Source organism: Hypanus sabinus, chromosome 28, assembly GCF_030144855.1.
Source record: "Hypanus sabinus isolate sHypSab1 chromosome 28, sHypSab1.hap1, whole genome shotgun sequence".
Classification (NCBI taxonomy): domain Eukaryota; kingdom Metazoa; phylum Chordata; class Chondrichthyes; order Myliobatiformes; family Dasyatidae; genus Hypanus; species Hypanus sabinus.
Window position 1 is genome coordinate 43,224,429 of NC_082733.1, and position 23,149 is coordinate 43,247,577.

At 41.1% G+C, this 23,149-nt stretch overlaps 1 protein-coding gene and 1 long non-coding RNA gene across 3 annotated transcripts in view; one reads left to right on the top strand and one right to left on the bottom strand.

Annotated features, from left to right (window-relative positions):
* Positions 1-2,136: 2,136 nt before the first annotated feature.
* ctsh (cathepsin H) overlaps positions 2,137-23,149 on the bottom strand; it is a 33,649-nt gene continuing 12,636 nt past the window's right edge. For both annotated transcript variants that reach the window (XM_059953064.1, XM_059953063.1), the window contains 9 exons: positions 23,066-23,136; positions 20,253-20,357; positions 17,044-17,130; positions 16,888-16,943; positions 15,843-15,924; positions 8,756-8,824; positions 6,908-7,014; positions 4,355-4,480; positions 2,137-2,467 (listed from right to left, as the gene is read on the bottom strand). In XM_059953064.1, coding sequence (XP_059809047.1) covers positions 2,392-2,467; positions 4,355-4,480; positions 6,908-7,014; positions 8,756-8,824; positions 15,843-15,924; positions 16,888-16,943; positions 17,044-17,130; positions 20,253-20,357; positions 23,066-23,136 — 779 coding nt within the window. In that variant the 3' untranslated portion in view covers positions 2,137-2,391. The remainder of the gene's footprint in view (positions 2,468-4,354; positions 4,481-6,907; positions 7,015-8,755; positions 8,825-15,842; positions 15,925-16,887; positions 16,944-17,043; positions 17,131-20,252; positions 20,358-23,065; positions 23,137-23,149) is intronic.
* LOC132382643 (uncharacterized) overlaps positions 8,776-23,149 on the top strand; it is a 51,734-nt gene continuing 37,360 nt past the window's right edge. Inside the window, exon 1 of the long non-coding RNA XR_009508437.1 lies at positions 8,776-8,860. This is a non-coding gene — a long non-coding RNA (uncharacterized LOC132382643). The remainder of the gene's footprint in view (positions 8,861-23,149) is intronic.

Consider the following 23,149-nt stretch of genomic DNA (forward strand, 5'->3'; position numbering starts at 1 on the left):
ACGGAATCAAAAGGCAACAGGAAGGTTTGCTGACTGCAACTGCTTAATCTCTCACGCTCTCTCTCTCCAACGATTACAACCCAACAAGCATAATTACCTCAGCACACATGAACTGAACTTTATACTTTTCTATGACAATTCATTTACCCCTAGACATCGATAGAGTTTGTTTATTATTGCTTATTATTATTCCTACACTTTTAGGTTTATTGCTGCTAACTTGTGTTATATGTATATTTGCATTATTGGTATTGTTTTGCTTATTTTACTAATAAACACTTTTGAATATAGTACCACCAGACTCCAACAGATACTTCTGTCTTTGCTGGTCTGGCACCCAGTTATGGGGAACGTAACACATCTGATTTCTAAATGATCATTGAACCCATGAACACCACCTCACTACTTATTTTTTTTTGTGCTACTTATTTAACTATTTAATATATATTAGTACAGTAATTCAGTTTTTTCTCTACTATTACGTATTGCATTGTACTGCTGCTGCAAAGTTAGCAAATTTCACAACGTATACTGGTGATATTAAACTTGATTTTGATTCTGAACATTACACAAAGACAATGTCACCTCATTAAAGAAAACTGAACACTTGTTTGCAAAAGGATACAAATTTTATAGCCATGAAAGAAACATGATTCGTATACAAAAACATAATAATTAATTCAAACTCTGTATGAAAATAACAGTGGAATATCTGAGGGTGTTAAGCAGCTGTGAAAATATAAATCCCTCTCTCCTTAAAAGATGTAGAGCATGTAAGTCAATTGGAAATAGAAATTTGATTTTGATTTTTATTAAAGGGTATTGAGTGTTACTGAAGCTGGAGCTGATACAGATCTAAGGACAGTTGAGCTGAAAAACTCAGGATTGAACAGCTTCCATTGGTAAGCATTTGAATGAAAGCAATTCTGCTTTCAGCTAATAACACTAAAATAACAAACAGCTGATGATTGATGGTGATTGTAATTGAAAGCAGAAAACATGATTTACCATCAAATTGCAGCATCTGTATTGCCACACATAATAAGAATGCTTCACAGTGTAAACGTGTCTCAGATTTTGTTTTCTAAATAAAAACAGGAAATGCTTAGAATCCACAAAAATCATACATTGACAAAACTGGCATTCTTATATCCAACTAGTGTTTGGTTCACAGGCTTCTGGTTGTTGAGGCACCCTTTGTTCATGGTGAATGAGATTAGGTGGAGAGAGAGAGAGAGAATGTGAAAGGATCTGAGAGGGAGACAGAGAGAAGGTGAGAGGATCTGGAAAGGGAGAGAGAGAGGATGTGGAAGGACCTGAGAGGGAGAGAGAGAACATGAAAGGATCTGGATGAGGAGAGAGAGGATATGAAAGTCCATCATGAGCTATGAACCTTACAACCATTGCCATTAGAGTGTATCCACATGATTCTGACAAAATAAACCAATCTGAAACTTTATTTTTTTCATCTCTCTAGGTGACTGACCTGCTAGGTATTTCCAGCATTTTCTGCTTTTAGTTCAGATTTTTTAGCACCTGAAATATTTTGCTTCTTGATTTTTTTCAAAAATATGACCTTTTAGGCTTATAAAGTTTCCTCTTTTCTAAATCCTTCTAAGGTTTCTTATTTTTAAATGGTTTGTTGAAAGTTTTGGGGCAGAGATGAAACTGTATGTTGGGATTTAGTTGCTGAGTGTTTCTACTTGGTTATTTCAGATTGGACATCCACAAGTTAAGACTGCTGCTTTTGTATTATACTGAGTTTTGTGTGTGCTCTCAAGAAATGCATTTCGAAGCCAGTACTTGTTTGTCTAAGTTTTATGAAGATGGATACATAACCCCTCTTTTCCAGTTCTGACGACAAGTCTACACCTAAAACTTTAACCTGCCTCTGCTCCGAACAGAGCTTCTCGAGATTACTGTCGATTTCAAACTTATTTTTTAAAAAAATTATTTTATTTATTAACGTTTTCCTCCAGAATCCTGACCAGTGGATAGAACTCCGTGTCAGAAATACTTTATTTTGTTGTCTTCTATGTAAAACTATTTCTTTTCATAGCAGATATTAATATTTGATTCAACAAGTCAATCAGGTTTTAGATTAAAGCAAACAAAAGATTCATGTGCCAGGTGAGGTCCATTTTGTTAAATGTGTATTTAATTTCATGCAGAGTAAATTTAAAATTTGGATGTTAGGGATTATTTTGTGTACTCACAAGAGTATTTCAATCTGAAGAAGTATGAACAGTCATTTTTACTTAAGTGTAAGTTATACTGAAATGATTGAAAACAAAAGATTCATATTTAATATATTGCTAAGCAGTAATCAGCCCTTCAGTTTAAGATTCGATGTCTGCTTGGGATTCAGCTGCAGCTGGACCATTCATCACGTCAGAGCTTGGGGATGGGATAGGATGCACATGCAGCCAATCCACACATGTTCTTCCCTCGTTCAATGTAGAAATAGCTAAACGAAATGCACAGAGAAAGATTTAGGATGTCTTGATAGCAAATGAAGTATGGTGTCACTTGCAGTGGAGTAAGCAATCATTTGTGACGTTCAGATATACAGTATTAATTTTGTGTGCACAAAACATCCATAAACAGCAGGAGGGAACACATCGATCTTTGACTAAGAACATTTCGGAGGTTATGTTCCAGTAACGGAGCAGATGAACTCACTCTGAGTGGGAAAATCCACCCCTGAACAGAGGGGGGTGGGGTACAACATCACCTATCAGCTACTTACAATGTAGTCCTAACATCTCTGCCTCAGTGTCTCCACAACAGTTCACACCTCCATTCATGCAAAGTGACCCCCTCATTACCTCTATGACTCTTATTGACCCTCATGTGATTGCTATACCTTTAAACAACTCAACAGAGTTTATAAACTGGAAAACTACCCACCATGGATCAGAACTGAAGAAGCCTCTCTGGTGAGTGGTGAAACGTCTTCCAGACAACACAAGTCCAGTTGCCTTCATTTACTACTGCTTGATAAGGAGGGATGCAACTTTCTTCTCCTCACTTGCCTGTAACCTCTCTTTGGTTCCCTTCCTCCTTCCCTTTCTTCCATGGTTCACTGTTCACTCCTATCAGATTCCTTCTTCACCTACCTCATTCCAGCTTCTTATTTCATTCGCCCCCCCCCCCCACCTGTCACCTGCCAGCTTGTTCACCTTCTCCCTCCCACCTTCTTATTGTACCTTCTTCCCCCTTCCTTTCCAGTCCTAACAAAGGGTCTCAGGTCAACTATTCACTGTTACCGTCAGGGAGGAGGTACAGAAGCCTAAAGGCACACACTCAATGATTCAAGAACAGCTTCTTCCCCTCTGCCATCTGATTTCTGAATGGACGTTGAACCCATGAACACTACCTCACACACGAGGAAATCTGCAGATGCTGGAAATTCAAGAAACACAAAATGCTGGTGGAACACAGCAGGCCAGGCAGCATCTTAAAGAAGCACTTTTGACATTGCGAACTGAGACCCTTCGTCAACACTACCGCACTACTTTTTTTATTTTTTCGCTACTTATTTCATGTATGTATATAGTAATTCAGTTTTTCTGCTCTCTATAATTATGTATTATATTGTACTGCTGTTGCAAAGTTAACAAATTTCACAACGTATGCCAGTGATATTAACCCTGATTCTGACTATTTGTTTCCCCATCGATACTGCCTGACCTGCTGAGTTCCTCCAGCATTTTCAGTGCATTACCTTTAAATCTCTATAGTTGTGGCTGCTTATACATAATAATCAACCCTTGGGAATGGGAATTAGAAAGTTAACACAAAAGGTAATTTGTAAGCCAGTAACGTTCCTAGCCCTTCTGGAATAGATAGAGGATCTACAGCATAGATACAGATCCTGCGGCCCATATGGTCCTTAGCGACCACAGCTTCCTCCCTTCTAGTTTCAGTTGTCCACATTTGTCCCATAACACTCCAAGCCCTTTTCCTCCATCTGCTTATCCAAATGCCTCTTAAATGTTGCAATTGTATCTGCCTCGACTGCCCTCTCTGACAGCTCAATCTCAGTTCCCTTTCAATCTCTCCCCTATTACCTTGTATCTGCGCCCTCTAGTTTTGGACTTTCCAACACTGGGCAAAAGACTTACCCCATCTTTCATGACTTTATAAACCTCTATGATCATTTATGTAGTATCATGTTCTCCAAGCAAACTGTTCCTGCTTTCTCCCGTAAGGTCAGAACCCAACCTCTAAATTTGCATCAACATCCTGTTATTCCTGTCTACTTTGTTCAGCTATTGAACCAGCTGTGTTACTGCCAATTAATCATCATCCCCCAGATTCACATGGATAGTCTAATTTTTATGACACTGACCCATCAATTCCCCATTGAGGACCCCAGGAGTTCTTCACGATCCAGTACTTTGTCCCTTTGTCCTCTCCATAGCCCACTGCTAACACGGCGTGGTTCACTTTGTCTGGGGTCGAAGCGCAGTGTTTGCTGTCAAAGGATTATTTTAAAAATAAGTTTCATTAGCAATACAAGACTTACATTTATTATTATTAATAAAGATACAGGTGGAATAGACCTTCCCAGCCCTTTGAGCTGCAACACCAGCAACCCACCGATTAAACCTCAGCCTAATCACGAGATAATTTACAATGTCCAATTAACCTACTAACAGGTACGTCTTTGGACTGTGAGAGGAAACCAGAGCACCCGGAGGAAACCCGCACGTTCACATGGAGAAGGTACAAATATCTTAGAGACAGTGTGGGAATTGAATTCCAAACTCCAAGCTGTAATAGTGTCGTGCTAACCACTACACTACCATGCTATGCAATTCAACATCTCCCATTCCAGAACTGTCTGCAAGAACTCGCACAGTGTAATTACAGCGGCATCTGTAACAGAGGAAGTATAACTGCAGAGTGACAGGTTTATATCAGCATTTTACATTGTAAATATAGACATAAAATTTTGTACCAGAATTTTATGATAGCCTGATTTAGTTCAAATTTCTCTAATCGCTTGTGTGTTACATCAGGAGAACTCAACTTTTTTTTCTTTTTAGTAAGGAAACCTACGAGAAGTGATCTCAAACATCTAAAATATCCCAGAAGTTGTCAGAAGTAAGATTTTTGCCAATCTGGATCATTTCACCTGAAGAGTGGTAGAACAATGGATTAGGTTATGGGGCATTTAACTTTACTGAATGGCTCAGAGAACAAGTGAAGAAATCTGAAAGCAGGTTTGAGAAAAGATTAGTTCATGGGGTTTATTGATGTGTTATTGATGTGTTTGTACTCTCTCATATTCCTCTTTCCTGGGATTCCAGACTCACCTCTCAATAACGTAAGATTAAAGGGCAGCTTTATGGAGCTTATGAAGAGTTTGATAGGGTAGTGTTACGTATCCCGTAACTGGGTCACTTACCAGCAAAGATAGAGAGGTCCGTTGAAGTCTGATGGTACTGTTTTTAACAGTATTTATTGATAAAAATACACAATAATAATATCAATGCAAACATACAAATAATATACATCGTCAACACTAAATCTAAAAATGCGGGTATAATAATAATCAATAAGAAATAGCTCTATCGTTGTCTAGGGGATAATGTATTGTCCGATGGAAATATAAAAGTCACTCAAGCTCATTCAAGCTGCAGCTTTTTGGTTGGAGAGAAAGATGGAGGTTTAACTTGCCCATTCCTTTTATGATGTCAATCCTTTGAGAGTCGTTGGGGACTGGTTTCCCCTTTGTGGTTAGCTAAAGCCGTGCTTCTGTGGTAAAGACCTACCGATTCAGAGGCAAATGGAAAAGGACGCACGTGGCTTTCCACCGGCTTTCGCTATTACGCTGTTAAAGGAGTTCTAGCATTTCTTCTGGTGCGTCTGAAGGGCTGTTCCCCAGACCCTCTTTTATCCTGACTCACAGGGTCTCAGATGTCAATCAGGTTGGGATGATGCAATCTCTCCACCAACCCCCCCTCGGTTCATTGCCTGGGGGCTTCGATGAATCGTACAGTATCCAATACACAATTCCGTCTCCAAGAGACAATAGCCGTAATCAATGGTTCCGCCTTTCGGAGGCCAGGACACATTCCAAACTCTTTGTGGATTCTGCATGTCTTTCTCTCATTTCCTGGGTCTCCTGAACTGACTTAATAGTGATAGTGCGATTCTCAAAAAGGAGGGGACTACTTTGTACCCTTCGGCCCCTCAGAGTTGTGGCACATTCGTAACAGTAGCTACAAAGAAAATGTATCTGTTGTACATAAGCCCAAAACTGGGAATCATAAATAGAAATATAACTAATAAATCTGATTAAGGAATTCAAGGGAAACCTTTGTACCGAGAGGATGATGAGGATATGGTCCCCTCAGGGCTCCAGGTAACTCTGTACCTAGGGGATAATGGAAGATGGAAGTCTCCTCATATCTGTAGGTACCTCTGTACCGAAAGGACAATGAGAATATGGAGGTCTCCTCAGGGCTCTGGGTATCTCTTTAACTGGAAGACAATGAGAATACTGTATGGTGATCTCCACATCAAGAATTGCACTGTATGTTTCAATGTACATGTGATGAATAATTCTGAATCTACAGTTCAGAAGTAATGAGGGAAAATCTAAGTAAGTATCGGAGGGACAAAGGAACAGAAAAATATACTGGGAAGATGACCAAGCACGGTGCAGCGTCTAACAACCACAGAAGTGCACTCGACTGATGTTAATTCGAACCTGTTTGGCAATTAATTGGCATAGTGTCTCAAATAAACAAAGGGGATCCTGACTATTTTCTTGATTAGTTTTTGCTCTTTTAGAGTTGTCCCAAATAAGTGACTGCCCCATTAACTGGTGATCTGGTTAACCAGGATCCATTGTGTTTTCAATTTGAGTATATTTTGGATTCAAGAAACTTACTTGGAATAAATGCCTGAGTCGTAATTGACAAAATCGTCAGTCACTTGAAAAGCAAAACTGACAGGGTTGATTCTTCCCACAGCATCTACCATGGCATTTTCATCGTACTGTAAGGCAAACAAAGCATTAGACTGACATACTTCCTCAGGTACTATAATAACACAGCGGACATACTGCTTGTTTAGCAATCTAATTTTTGTGTCATTTTGATCAGTATATCCTTCATAAACATAGGAGAATATGCAGATGCTGGAAATCCAGAGCAATACACACACACAAAATGCTGGAGGAACTCAGCAGGTCAGGCAGCATCCATGGAAATGAATAAACAGTCCAGAGATACCACCTGACCTGCTGAGTTCCTCCAGTGTTTTGTGCGAGTTGCTCTGGATTTCCAGCATCTGCAGAATCTCTAGTGTTTATGAAGGAAATGCTGATATATATCGGGACTGGAAGGGAAAGGGGAAGCAGCCAGAATAACAAAGTACGGAGAGGGGAAGGAGTACAAGTTAGAAGGGGATAGGTGAAGCCAGGTGGCTATGGTGGGGGGGGGGGGGGTGGTGGTTGATGAAGTAAGAAGCTGGGAGGTGATAGGTGGGAAAGGTAAAGGGCTGAAGAAGAAGGAATCTGATAGGTGAGGAGAGTGGACCAAGGGAGAAAGGGAAGGAAGAGGGTCACTAGGGGAGGTTATAGGCAGGTGAGGAGAAGAGAGGTAAGGGAGTGGCTGGAGTGAGGAAATGAAGAACAGCATATCCTTCAATAGTTTTCATTAGCAGTAAGCTACGAAGGTCAAGCTTCAAATTAGTATAGAGCATCAATTTCTGTTTACAGAAGATAGCCTCAGTTCTGTTGTTCCTTGAGAGTAGGTGTTTATTGGATGCTTCCATTGGTCAGGGTTGACAATGGATGTTGTGTCCTAGCTGTCTACGTTCGATACACAAGCCAGGGGAGGTTTATTAACCATTTGCAAAAGGCTCGACTTTTAATTTTCTAAAGTTCCTAAGACTTCCTAAGACTCTCAACCAACAGAAATAGTTTCCCTCAGCCTATCTTATCATTGCACTAACTGTGAAAGCATTCTGCAGCAATTTAGATTCCATGGATTTTGATAAGGACAATCTTGAGAGGTTTTATTTCTTTATTTATTCATTATGAGATATATGGAATACTGTGAAGTTCAGCATTTATTGCCAACTACAGCTTGGGAAAGTGATGCCGAGCCACCATCTGGAACTATTGTAATCCTTCTGAAGAAGGTACCCCACTATACTGTTCCAGGCACTCGATCTAGCAATTTCTGGTAACTTAACTCTCGATTAGGGAAAACTCCTTTCAAGACGAAGGGATGGCGGCCACTCCCCAACGTGTTCAGGAGGTATTCTACTCGGAGACTCTGATTGGTTGAATGGGACCAGAGCTTGCTGACCAGACCAGACCAGAAATGTTCTCAGTACAACTGAAACATAACTCCTGTTCCCTTCAGTCTTTATATCCAGGGACTTTACTATTTTTAATTAAATATTTACTCATTTAATGATCTCACAGACTTTGCAGACTTACAGTACTTTTTGCTTTTCACCATCCAGAAAACATTCTGTTGTTAAAGTGGAAAATGGATGACCTCTTGTTGGAATTCTTCCCCCACACCATTCCCCAGTCACTTCATCTATTATCACTTTGATCTCTGCTGCTTCTCTGTGTAGTTTGGTAAGGCGCAGAAAGTCTGTCTGGGTCTCTGTCTGTCCTTGTGCACACTAGTGTGCCTATAGCCTGGAGAGATCTGTATCCTGGTGACTGTGAAGCTGTTTGTGTGTGATTGTTAATAATTACATGAAAATTTGCACCAACCTCTGTTATATTGACCACATCTTTGACAAACGCAGCGGCTTTGCTGGGCTGGAACCTGCAAGTTGCATTCTGTTCGAAACAAAGAGGAAGAGTGAATCATAAAAGGTATATTAACTGCAGTTTGCTGGATTCCTTTTCTTGCTCTGTAACATAGCTGTTGAAGTTGGGTAGACTTTCGATTAGAAGATTTTATGTCTGGGTTTTAGTTTAAAAATGTTGAAGGAAAGTGTATTATTCTTTATTACTTTGTGAGATTAGTGTGTTTCCATTGCAATCCTTCAAAAAAAAAGGATTATCTTTCCTAAGGCATCAAGAACAATGTAATACAAAATAATCCAGGGATGGGCTTACCAAAATAACAAACCATTTGAGGAACTCAGCACGTGAGGCAGAATCTATGAAGGCAGAAGGATGGAGAACCTTCATCTAATCATGACACAGGGTCCTGACCTCTGCCTTCACAGATGCTACCTGACACATCAAATTCCAACAGCAGGGTCTCGGCCCGAAATGTCGACAGCGCTTCTCCCTATAGATGCTGCCTAGCCTGCTGTGTTCTACCAGCATTTTGTGTGTGTTGTTGTTTGAATTTCCAGCATCTGCAGATTTCCTCGTGTTTGCTCTTTAAATTCCAACAGCAGTTCGTTTTTTTGCCCCAGATTAAAATATCTGTGGTCCCGGAGTTCTGGGTCTTGGGGCAAGGTTTAATTAACAGAGTTTGTGGATTAGACTCTAGTGTACATTATGATGTGTATCTGGTTGCTCCTGTTTGTGGGTGACTTTCAATCAGGGCAGCTTGCAGGTAACGAACACTGAGCTGAACTGAATATGCCTGGACCCTTTCCATTTTGTGTTTTATACTCTTTTTTTTCCACTCTTTTTTTATTGCCATTGGCATCGTTTTTTTTTATGGGCATGGGAAGGTGGGGTTTCATGTTTTTCTCAGAATAGGTCCCATGGTTTTTTTATTTCGTGGCTATCTGTGGGGAAGATGAATCTCAGAGTTGTGTACTATATACATACCTGGATAATACTTGTACTTTAAATCTCCTTTTTCTCTCCAAAATCCTGTACATCTACAGCCAGCCTTCCTTCCTCTCACACCCAAACTCTCTTAGGGTTAACTCTTCCTAAATTTGACTATTAATTTTCTATGATTTTTTAAAAATATACACAAGGGCACAGATGTTCCTATAAATAATGTTTCCACAATAGATTTCCATAGATCTTCTTATAGAAACATAGAAAACTTACAGCACAATAAAGGCCCTTCGGCCCACAAAGTTGTGCCGAACATGTCCCTACCTTAGAAATTACTAGGCTTACCCATAGCCTTCTATTTTACTAAGCTCCATGTACCTATCCAAAAGTCTTTTAAAAGTCCCTATCGTATCTGCCTCCACCACCGCTGCCAGCAGGTATATACAACAGGTAAATTCACACAATGCCCCATTATTCTCTACCTGCATATTATTGTCCACTCCCTTCGTAGACTACTCACAGTTCAGTATCTTATCTAGCATTTTATCATCATGTTTTGGATACATTACATTTAATTCTCTCATTGGGAATGGTCACGGGGGAAGGCAGAAGAATGGGATTTGGAGGAATAATAAATCAGCCAAGTTTGAATAACGGAGCAGACACTCTACGCTGAATGGTCTTAAGGACAAATACAGATCTGTAGTTCCTCGAAGGTTGTGTCACAGTTAGATATGTTCACGATGAGAACTTCACTGGCCTTCATATATCAGAGTACTGAGTACCGGAATTGGGATGTTATCGTGACATTGTATAAGACGGTGTAGCCAAATTTGGAGCACTGTGCATAGTTCTTGTCACCTAGCATCAGGAAAGATATCAATATGATTGAAAGAGTACAGAGGAAATTTACACTGATGTTACCCAGACCTGTGGACCTGAGTTAGGGAGAAGGTTGAATAGGTTAGAACTTTATTCTGTGGAGTGCAGGAGAATGAGGAGAGATTTGCTACAGGGTATACAAAATTATGAGTAGTATAGATAGCTTAAATGCAGGCATGTTCTTCCCACGAAGGTTGGGTGGGACTAGAACTAGGGGTCATAGGTTAAAGGTGAAAGGTGAAATATTTAAGGGGAACTTCTTTCCTCAGAGGGTGGTGTGACTGTGAAATGAGCTGCCATTGGAATTGGTGGATATAGGTTTGTAACATTTATGAGAAGATTGGATGAGTACATGGATGGGAGAGGTATAGAGGGATATGGTCAATGAGACCAGGCAGAATAACAGTTTGGCACAAACTAGATAGGCAGAAGGGCCTGCTTCTGTGGCGTAGGGTATTAACGTAGATCATACAGTAAATAGACGAGGCCAGCAATGATTCCTAGGGTATGCAGCTATTTTAACCACTGCTACCCCAAGGTTCATTCCCACTTTATTTTCTGACAACCCCAACCTCACAGCCTTTAATCTTGTTCAGCAGTCTGCTGCATGATCTCTGATCAAAGTCCTTCTGAAAATGGCCCCTCCGCTGCCTCTCTCTTAGCTTCCTTATACCCACTGCTAGTTACTCCTTTAGAAGATAAAAAAGGTTAGTGAAACACGTCTTCCTTTTTGAAACCATGCTGATTCTGCCCAGGCATCTTTTTTTTCTCTGAACTTCCTGATACTGCACTTTAGAAATAGATTCCAATGAGTCAGAGTTTGATAGCAGGAAAACAGCCCTCTGTGTCCATCCCAACCCTTCTGCTCAATTATATTAACCCCCACTGGTCCCTATAAGACCACATTCTTATGCATTGCTCTTTTAAAAGCCTGTCTAAATATCTCTTCACTCCAGTTATGTATCTGATACCACCACTTCCTCTGGCAGCAAGTTCCAAATATCAGTCACTCTGTGTAAAAATAAAGTTTCCCCTCAAACATCTGGAAATCTCCAGGAAGGCCTTCTCGTTGCTGCTGCTGTTGTGAGGTCTGGGTCTCTGCTGAGAAGAACAGGCCCCCAGTCCTCGGGGTCACGTTGCCGGTGACCAGTGGCGGGATGTCGTAGTGTGCTCGGCTGGTGGTGCCGAGGTTGGTGCCGGAGGGGATGGTCTGAGGCTCAGAGGTTCAACGGACTCGGAGTCCACTGCGGTCGGGGCGATTTCACTGTGTGCTACGTCTGCGAGGGTGGGTCCGGTGGCTTGGAAGTCCATAGCGGGGGTATTCCCTTCTGCCGCCTACATGGGATGACAAGTCTATCGGGACCCTGAGAACTTGTGGAAACTGTGTGGTGGTTTCTTTTGAACTTACAGTCTTTTAACATCTTTGGACTATTTTTACTGTGCCCATGGTCTGTTTTTTTTTTAATCAATTATGGTATTGTCTGAACTGTTGTAACTACAAACCCCATTTCCAGAAAAGTTGGGATATTTTCCAAAATGCAGTAAAAACAAAAATCTGTGATATGTTAATTCACATGAACCTTTATTTAACTGACAAAAGTACAAAGAAAAGATTTTCAATAGTTTTACTGACCAATTTAATTGTGTTTTGTAAATATACACAAATTTAGAATTTGATGGCTGCAACACAATCAACAAAAGTTGGGACAGAGGCATGTTTATCATTGTGTTACATCACCTTTCCTTTTAATAACACTTTTTAATCGTTTTGGAACTGAGGATACTAATTGTAGTAGATTTGCAATTGGAAATTTTGTCCATTCTTGCTTGATATAAGACTTCAGCTGCTCAACAGTCCGTGGTCTCCGTTGTCTGATTCTCCTCTTCATGATGCGCCATACATTTTCAATAGGAGATAGATCTGGACTGGCAGCAGGCCAGTCAAGCACACACACTCTGTGTCTACAAAGCCACGCTGTTGTAGCCCGTGCAGAATGTGGTCTGGCATTGTCCTGCTGAAATAAGCATGGACGTCCCGGGAAGAGACATCGCCTTGATGGCAACATATGTCTCTCTAAAGTCCTAATATATGCCTCAGAGTCAATGGTACCTTCACATACATGCAACTCACCCATGCCGTGGGCACTGATGCACCCCCATATCATCACAGATGCTGGCTTTTGCACCTTTCACTGATAACAATCAGGGTGGTCGTTTTCATCTTTGGCACGGAGAACTCAACGCCCGTTTTTTCCGAAAACTAGCTGAAATGTGGACTCATCTGACCACAGCACACAGTTCCACAGTCTTTCGGTCCATCTGAGATGAGCTCGGGCCCAGAGAACTCAAGGGCGTTTCTGCATAGAGTTGATGTATGGCTTCCTCCTTGCGTAATACAGTTTCAAGTTGCATTTCTGGATGCAGCAACAGACTGTGTTAAGTGACAATGGTTTTCCAAAGTACTCCCGAGCCCAGGTGGCTATAATTGTCACAGTAGCATTACGGTTTCTTAGGCAGTGCCGCCTGAGGGCTCGAAGATCACGCGCATTCAACAGTGGTTTCTGACCTTGCCCTTTACACACTGAGATATCTCTGAATTCTCTGAATCTTTTCACAATATTATGTACTGTAGATGTTGAGAAACCCAAATTCTCTGCAATCTTGTGATGGGAAATGTTCCTTTTGAACTGACTAACAATTCTCTCATGAATTTTGGCACAAAGGGGTGAGCCACGACCCATCCTTGCTTGCAAAGACTGAGCCTTTGATGGACGCTACTTTTATACCCAGTCATGATACCTCCACCTGCTACCAATTAACCTGCTTAATGTGGAGTCTTCCAAACCGGTGTTACTTGAATATTCTTTGCACTTTTCAATCTTATTTTAACTCTGTCACAACTTTTGTTGAGTGTGTTGCAGCCATCAAATTCTAAATTTGTGTATATTTACAAAATACAATTAAGTTGGTCAGTAAAACTATTGAAAATCTTTTCATTGTACTTTTGTCAGTTAAATAAAGGTTCATGTGAATTAACATATCACAGATTTTTGTTTTTATTGCATTTTGAAAAATATCCCAACTTTTCTGGAAATGGGGTTTGTATATGTTAACTATAACTATATGTAACTATGTGGTTTTGTGTAGGTCTTGTAGCTTTAGTTTTTGGTTTGTTGGGTGGTAGAGTTGGTCTCCTGACTTGGTGTGTCTGGGTAGTCCTGTTTTATCTGGTGGGATTGGAGCTCCTTTCCGGGGAACGTGCTAAGATGGTAGTACGATATTAATACTCAGCACCCACTCCGGACTCTGGATTTAGGGATTACCAAACATTATGTGGATTTTCTGGTGTAGTCTGTTTTGTCATATCATTCTGGAGGAACGTTGTCTCATTCTTTAACTGCATTGCATTTGTGGTTTCTAAATGGCAATAAACTGAAACTGAACTGAACTGAAACCTCCCTTAAAACTCCTTCTCAACTTGAATATACAGTATATGTTTTAGGAACAGCTTCTTCCCCACTACCATCAGATTGCTGAATGGACAACAAACACATGTACACTAATAAGAAAAACTCTGCAGATGCCAGAAATCCACCCACTCCACCTTTTAACTCTACCCTCATTTTTTTTCTGAAGGGTCTTGGCCTGAAACATCAACTGTACACTTTTCTGTACATTTTGTGTGTGTACACTACCAAATTATATTTTTCCTTCTTTTTGTTTTCTTTTTGCACAAGTTTAATTTAAGGGTGACAGGACGGAGATACGTCTCTACCAAAGGAGGTGTAAGGTGCTCCTTCCCTCTGCTAGACTGCAGGTCTCCCATAGGCAAGGTGTAGCACCAGCTTAGCCCCTGAACAGGGCCAGGTGAAGCCATGGGGGCAGGTGGTGAATGGCCGTGGGAGCTGCTGGTGCAGATCACAAGTCCCAGCCAGGCAGACAATCTCTGAAGAGTATTGATAGCAGTTGAGGTCATCCATCTTGTAAAGACACTGCCCAGAAGAAGGCAATGGCAAACCACTTCCATAGGAGAATTTGCCAAGAACAATCACGGTCATGGAAAGATCATGATTGCCCACATGGTGATGATGCAGCACATAATGAATGAATAAATTTAATTTAATTATACATTGTTTATTATGCAGTTCACTGTACTGATGCTGAAAAACAACATAATTTATGACATTTGCCGGTGATATTAAAACTGATTCTGATTCTTATGGAATAAATATTCATGCCTGTTATCTATGCCTTTTACAATTTTATATACCTGTGTCGAGTCACCCCTCAGTCTCCTTCACTCCAGGAAAACAAGCCCAGCCTATTCACCTTTCCCCATAACTAAAGCCCTCCAATCCAAGCACCATGGTGAACTTGCTCTGCACTCTCCCAGTGCAAACACATCCTTCCTACAGTTTGACGGGTACTATCTTTGAAACACTTCACTGTACATAATTCTCCAAGTGTCAAGATGCCGTCTCCATCGAGGTCATAACTCAGCCTTAGTTGATCTTTTAAATTTCATAAGGATGGTTGGGGTATAGTGAGGGGAGACGGGTATCACACTAGTGTTTAGGGACAGGGATGTGGGGGAGTTAGAGATCAGGACAGAGTCTGGTCCTCCATTTCATGCTTGAAAGCCACTGACATGTATATGGATGTTGGACCGGCCCAGGTCAGTGTATCCTGGGACTGGAATTAAAATGTGAGCAGAAGGCACAAGGGCCAGTGAGTCAGCGAGCCCAGTGTGTACGAGCCTGGAGTCTATGGTCCTGTCATCGTCAAGTCTGAAGGTGAAGGCCAAAAATCAAAGCCCACTGGTAGTATAGAAGTCTGGAAGTTGAAGCCTGAACGTTGGTCATGGGGTCGGGGGTGGGGGGGGGTGTGTCTGTGTCTGTGTGTGAGAGAGAGAGAGAAGGAGAGAGAGAGGGAGAGGGAGAGGGTGTGGAGGGGCTTGTTTTTCTGTTGTTGTTTGTTGCTTGTTGTGTTCTGTTTTATTGTGTTCTATGTTGTTCTGCCAAGCATTGTGGGCACGCTGCGTTGGCACCGGAATGTGTGGCGGCACTTACGGGCTGCCCCCAGCACATCCTTATGTTGTGTTAGTGGTTAATGCAAACAATGCATTTCACTGAGTTGCACTGCACTTCAAAAGTTAATAGATTAAACAAAGACACAGTTAAGCAAGATGCCCTTTAACCGTATAGTTAGAAATATAAATTCTCACCCTTCCTTCATAAGGATAATCCTTCTCCGTTTCTAAACCATGGTTGTACTTTATGTATTCAAATGCTTGACTTGGCAGTCCCCTGGTGAAATATTTAAAAAACAACTGTAAAGCAGGAAATAGCCACAGGGAGTTGTATAGAATCAGTTCCTGTTTTATGATGTCAAAAGCATCATAGTCATAGGATGCAGAGTTCATTACTTTGGACAGATTGTGCACAGAATTGAAATTGCCTCACCATACTATAGATAGTAATAATCACATTTTAATTTGAAACTGTAAATAGCTTATGAAGTCCTGATTATTATGTATTTTTTTTTAGTGGATAAACATTTGTAAAAGTAATGTAGTAGGATTTGTCACAAAGAGAGATCACCCCTATCCCAGAACAAGTGAGGGACCCTTTATGGAGAAGGCTATATTTCATTAAGAGTTTGAGGAGAATTCGTATGACATCTAAGACACTCATAAATTTCTACAGATGTACTGTGGAGAGCATTCTGATTGGTTGCATCATTGCCCGGTACGGAGGGGCCACAACACAGGAACAGTGAAAGCTGCAGAAAGTTGTAAGCTCAGTCAGCTTCATCATGGACACTAGCCTCCCCAGCATCAAGGACCCCTTCAAAAGACGATGCATTAAAAAGTTGATATCCACCATTAAGGACCACCATTACTCAGGACACGCCCCCTTATCATTGCTATCATCAGGTTGGAGGTACAGGAGCCTGAAGACAAACACTCAATGATTCAGGAACAGCTTCTTCCCCTCGGTCATCAGATTTATCAATGGATATTGCACCCATGAAAGCTACTTCACTGATTTTTATAGTTTTGCACTACATATTTAATGTAACTATTTTATATATATTTACTGTAATTCACATTTTTTCTATTGTTATGTATTGTACTGCTGCCGCAAAGACAACAAATTTTACATTTACCTGATTCTGATTCTAAAAATTAGTGGATGGTCAACTTTTAGTCCCACATTCAAAAAGACCTTTTTGAAAATATGTAACACATCACTGAATCAATCACTCACCCTGAGCAGCCATGGTTGTTAAAGTTCTGAGCACAGTCTATGAGCTGTTGTTCTGCCTAGGAAAAGTTTTTAAATATCTTAACCTCATGCAGACTTAGAATGATGATCAATAATAACTGATAGCTTACACGAGGGAAGTTTGGGAGCTACACTTACCAGTGTAAGAAGATGATTGGACTTTATTGCAATTGCAGATTCCAAGCACCCCGTAGTGGAAAATGTCCAACAGCTCCCACATGCACCCTGTGGAGAACACAATATATAAATAACTTTAAGACTAGAACCGGAAAAGAGGTTTTATTCTGTGCCTCAAGTATCTTAGTTGTTCATACAGTGGAGCTTAGAAGTTGCTTAGAGGGCCAGGACCATAAATTCCACAGTAGAAAACCCTCCCTACCATGTGTCTCCCTCTCTACTATACTTTCAATTCTAACTCACTAACTTGGACCACTGTCTTGTTTCTGCCAGAATTTTTCTTTGATAGCATTCTCCTACCTATAAAGTAATAAAGTATTTCATATTTAAAATAATAGAGATTCAAAGCAAATTTATTATCAAAGAATGCATAAATTATATACCTTGAGATTTGTCTGCTTACAGACAGCCACAAAGCAAGGAACCTGAATAACCCAATTTAAAAAAAGACCAAAGCCAGAGAAAGAGAGAAATAAAACACATCATTGTGCAAACGATAGAAGCAAGCCGACAGCATTCCCCAGATCCGCTCCCAGAGTAGGCCCAAGTCTCAAGTCCCAGTTCATCACACCAGTGGGGCAAAAACGCACAGCAGCTGGACCAGCTCGCGGCCTCAGCACCTCGGGGAAAAAAGTGAACATTCGCGGGACAGTGTGCAAAATCAGCCTGACCCTCGCCTCCATTCCCATCACTCGGGCTTCCAGTCTATCTGTGCCAGCATTTAATTTGTCCAAGCATAAATAATGATCATCTAATGACATGATTTATTGAATATAAAATAGTGATAAATATTTTAAAAATTAAAATAATAATGCCTAAACAATAATAAAGCATTTCACTTTTAGTACTTTATTACGTGTCAGATCCACACCAAGCAGGATTTCCTGGTGGCGAGCTATTTTAACTCCAATCCCCATTTCCATTCCAACATGATGAGGCTACTCCCAGGTTGGAGGAGCAACACCTTCATATTCCATCTGGGTAGCCTCCAACCTGATGACACGTACACTGATTTCTCTAGCTTCCAGTAATTTTTCCCCCTCCCTTTTCCCTCTTCTGCCATTCCCCACTCTACTTCTTCTCCAAACCTCACTTACCTATTACCTCCCCCCCAGTGCTTCTCCTTCCCTTTCCCCCATGGTCTATTCTCCTTTCCCATCAAATTCCTTCTTCTCCAGCCCTTTATCTTTTCCACCTATCACCTCCCAGCTTTTTACTTCATCTCTCCTCCCTCACGCAACTGGTCTTACGAATCACCTTCCAACTTGTACTCTTTCCCCTACCCTCATCTTCTTCTCTGGCTTCTTACCCCTTCCTCCGCAGTCCTGATGAAAGGTCTCTGCCTGAAACACTAACTGTTTATTCCCCTCCATAGATGCTGCCTGAACTGCTAAGTTCCTCCAGCGCTTTGTTTATATCGCCCTGGATTTCCAACATCTACAGAAGCTCTTGTGCTTATGAAAATGTTCATTCTGTCTATTATTTATACTATGTATCCATCTCCTAGCACTGCAGTTTGCTGGAAAAATACTGCAATTTTGGGTATATGTTGGCTTGTGCAAGATTCAAGATTGTTTAATGTCATTTCCGGTATATAAGTGTAAAGAACAAAATAATTGGAACTTTGGATCTGATAGAGCACAGAAAACACAATATGATAAAGAACACAATAAATATAAATACATAAAATAGCACATATACATTGATTGATGTAGAGGCGGAAACGATAGGGTCTTTTAAGAGACTCCTGAATGGATACATGGAGCTTAGTGAAATAGAGGGATATAGGTAAGCCTAGTAATTTCTAAGGTAGGGACATGTTTGGCACAGTTTTGTGGGCCGAAGGGCCTGTATTGTGCTGTAGGTTTTCTATGTTCCTATGACTGTATGTCCATAAAGAGGTGCGAGGCACGGGAGTGTCTGTACATAAGGTGAGTGACAGGAATGAGGAAGTAATGGTGGTTGGGATGGGTTAGTGGGTGCAGGTGTTCTTGCTGTTTTCCGTGTGGGAGAACTGTTAGGTTTTTTTGTGCGAGAGAGGGGATTAGGGGTTTGGGGTTTTAGCGAGCTTTTGTTTCTTTTTTCATGCAGGGGGATTTATGTCTTCTTTCGACTTCCATGGTTTTCTGTGTTTCATGGATATCTGGAGAAAATTAATCTCGGATGTATACAGCATACATATTTTGATAATAAATGAACATTTGAACCTTTGTTTTTGTGTCTGGTGGTCGTAGTGTGGAGGTTACTTCTCCCTGATAGGAGTGGGACAAACAGTCCATGAGCAGGGTGGGTGGGATCCTTCATGATGTCACTGGCCCTTTTCCCAGCACCTTTCTGTACACGTCCTTGATGGTGGGTAGGCTGGTGCCAGTGATGTGTGGGGTAGTTTTGACCACCTTCCTGTCCTCTGCAGTGTGGTGTTCAAAAGTACATACTTTTGAAGTTAACTCTGACTATTCACTGTGCTTAGCTGTGAAACTATTTTTGATGCACACTGCTCAAGACCTCCTGCAGCTCCAGCTCATTGACTAATAGTGCGATACTCTACACTTTGCCCTTACTCTGCATGGTTGTCGTGGAAACACTAAGGACACCAGAGTGACTTTTAAGAGTTGATTAACATGATGTCATGAAGAGTCTGCAGCAGTCTCCACCACTACCAGAACCCTGAATTCTAGGTTATACCGAGCTCATATTTATAAAACAATACAAACAACTTCATATAACTTTGTATGGCCTGCCACAGTCAGTACAATATCAATCACTTAAAAGACATGTCAATTATTCTCTCAGCATGAGTCTAGCAGTCCTCTTTGTTCCCTGTTATCAGGGCTCATAATTTACCCCCAGGCGCATCCTCCCTCCTGGTTCCAGGGGCCTAGTACCTTATTAATTGGAGTTCACTTATCATCCAAAGTTATTCTCAACACGCATCAGCAGTCTTAAACCCAGCTGCTCCAGAATGGTCAAGTATCCCATAGTCCACTAGTTTTAACCATTTCTACCAGAATGGTACATTATTGTCTCCCTCTCTGAGCTGTCTGACCACCTGAGTACTTTCAGCATTTTCTGTTTTTTATTTCGGTTTCCCAGCGTCCATAGAATTTGCTTTTCCTTTGACTGTATTCTTTCTGTGGCCAACTTAGTGGCCATAAATTACGAAACTTTACCTGATTTTTCACGGGCGTGACATAATTTCCTTTCTTTCTCCAATCTATGAACTTGGGTAATGGACCGTCTTTCATGTAATGGTTCCCCTGTGTAGCTGAACAGTTCTATTAGACAAAGGAAAGAATTCTTTTAGAAAAAGTAAACTTAGTCATATTGAGGCCTGAAGATTTTTATTCACCACAGACTGGAGCCCAGCTCTTTATTTCAGATTACAATCATAGAGTCATAGAAAAGTACTGCACAAATACAGGCCCTTTGGCCCATCCAGTCCGAGCCAAACCATTTAAACTACCTTCTCACATCAACGTGCATTCAGACAGTTGCCTTCCATACCCCTCCCATCTGTGTACCTATTCAAATTTCTCTTAAACATTGGAATTGAGTTTGCATGCACCACTTGTGCTGACAGCTTGTTCACATTCTCAAGACCCTCTAAGTGAAGGAATTTCCCCTCGTTCCATTTAAACATTTCACCTTTCACCCTTAACCCATGACCTTTATTCATAGTCCCATGCAACCTCAGTGGAAAAAGCCTGCTTGCATTTACCCTATCTACACCCCTCATAATTTGGCATACTTCTACCAAGGCACCCAAGTTTTGATTGATTTAAGGCTCTGAGCCAAATTGAAAAGGTGGGGTTCATGCAGAATTGAGGTGGCAGGGCTCGAGCCTGAGAGCAAGGGCAACCTGAGCTTTGCATGATTTCAGCGCTGGACCAGATTGAAAAGGTCAGGGTGTCCGGCCAGTTCAGCTTGCTGCCTCATGAGGTTTTCTCATCTCTGCACTGAGCTGAGGCTAACGGGCTTCTGAATCATCAGTTTCAGTTCTGAATGCTATTGGCATTTTATTGTTTGCACAATTTGTTTTTGTTCTCTCTCTGCATATTGGATGTTTGGCCATCTTTTGTTTTCATGGGTTCCATTGTGTTTCTTTGTTTTGTGGCTGCCTGTGAGGAGATGAATTTCAAGGTTGTATAAAGTATACATACTTTGATAATAAATGTTATTATCCTTAAATGTTATTGAACCTTGAACTTGCAGGCTACCTCCATTAAATCGTTAAGTTGCGTTGGCTGTTAATGCAACCAATCCATTTTACTATTCAGTACATTTCAATGTACATTTGATAAATAAAGATAAATGAAAAAGATTAAATGGAAAGATAATTCTGCTAGTTTTCAAGAGCTACTCTACCATGATTAGAAACTCAGATTCAAGGATATCTCAATGGTATAATCATGCAAATATATATATGTGTGTGTGTGTGTGTGTGTGTGTGTGTGTGTGTGTGTGTGTGTGTGTGTGTGTGTCTGTGTGTGTGTCTGTGTGTCTGTGTGTCTGTGTGTCTGTGTGTCTGTGTGTCTGTGTGTCTGTGTGTGTGTGTGTGTGTGTGTGTGTGTGTGTGTGTGGGCGGGCTTCCAGGCTTTGTATAGCCCGGTTAGTTATTGGAACACCATTAAATAATGTAGAAATTAACTGCAGGAAATACAGTCCAGAGTAACTCTAGCAATGTCTGTACAATAACATTGCAGAGTTTTTATGTGTAGGAAAAAGCCACGAAACATTGAAAAGCAACTGTACAGCAAGAGATAAAGAAGTATTTGCATTTCTGAAGCCCCTTTCGCCAGGGGATGTTTCAGCTAATGAAGTATCCTTGATATCCATATCCATGAAGTATCCATATTGGCAGCAGCCAATATGTGGACAGACTAAGCTACAACAAAAAGCCGTGAGATTATATTGAGAGTGTCTCTGGGAGGATTCCCCTGCTTTTTTGAAATTACGCTGTTTCATTCTCTATGTCCATGAGGGGTATAGATAAGGTTTTCCACTGAGGTTGAGTGAGACTAGAACTAGAGGTCATAGGTTACCATAGGGATGAGCTGGGGACAGCCCACACGTATCATTACACTTCTGACACCAAAGTAGCATGCCCACAACTTAGTAGCTGTAACCAGAGCATTCAGAGGAAACCCACACGATCACGGGGAGAATGTATAACCTTCTTAGGGACAGTGGCAGAAATGACCCCGAGTGTTGACTCTGAAGTATTGCACTATCCACTACTCCACTGTGCCACCCACAGACTAGAGGAAGATATTAGTAAAACATCCAAACAAAGGCACTTTGAGCGCTCCATTATAACAGCACTGATGCCATTAACAATGTAGCGTACAAAGAGTTAGAATTTAATGAACTCAAGATCTTCTAAGCCAGAGATGAAAGTGTTTCCCACCAGAAAAGTGGAAAAAGAAACCTATAGACCTAGATGAGACATAAAGTCCAAGCAAGGTTGAATACACTGTCAAGATGTGTTCAGGGTTTTGAGTTATGTTATTCCTCTCCACGCCTGGTGGCACCTTGGGCAGTAACCTTGCCATTTCTTTAGCATTTTGCCTTTTTTTTTTAAACGAGGCTGAGTCACTAGCTCGAGGCTCAACCCTGCACGGGTGCAAAGCGTGCAAGGAGCTGCCTGGATTTGAACCCGGAACCACTCACCTCAAGGTCCAGTGCTGATGCCACTACAACACCAGCCAGCCAGCATGTTCTTGAGTAAAACACAGAAAATGCTGGAGGAACTCAGCATGTATGGAGGGGAATAGGCAACTAATATTTTGAGCTGAGACTTTTCATCAGGAAGGGGGAAAAAGCCAGAATACTTGAGCCACTGATGTTCTTGTTCCTCGGACTTTTTGCCTTGCTTGGTGTTATTTTCATTCTGTATTTATCCCTGGATATCCAATATTAGTCTTCCCCTTTCAGTGAACTAGCATAAAACCCAAGGAGATTAACAGTTGAAAAAAGTCGGTACCTGTGGTTCTTTCATCAAGTATAGTTCCTTAAACTCACTGAAGGTCATGTCAGAAAATTGGTTGAGACCCACTGTAGAAAAGGA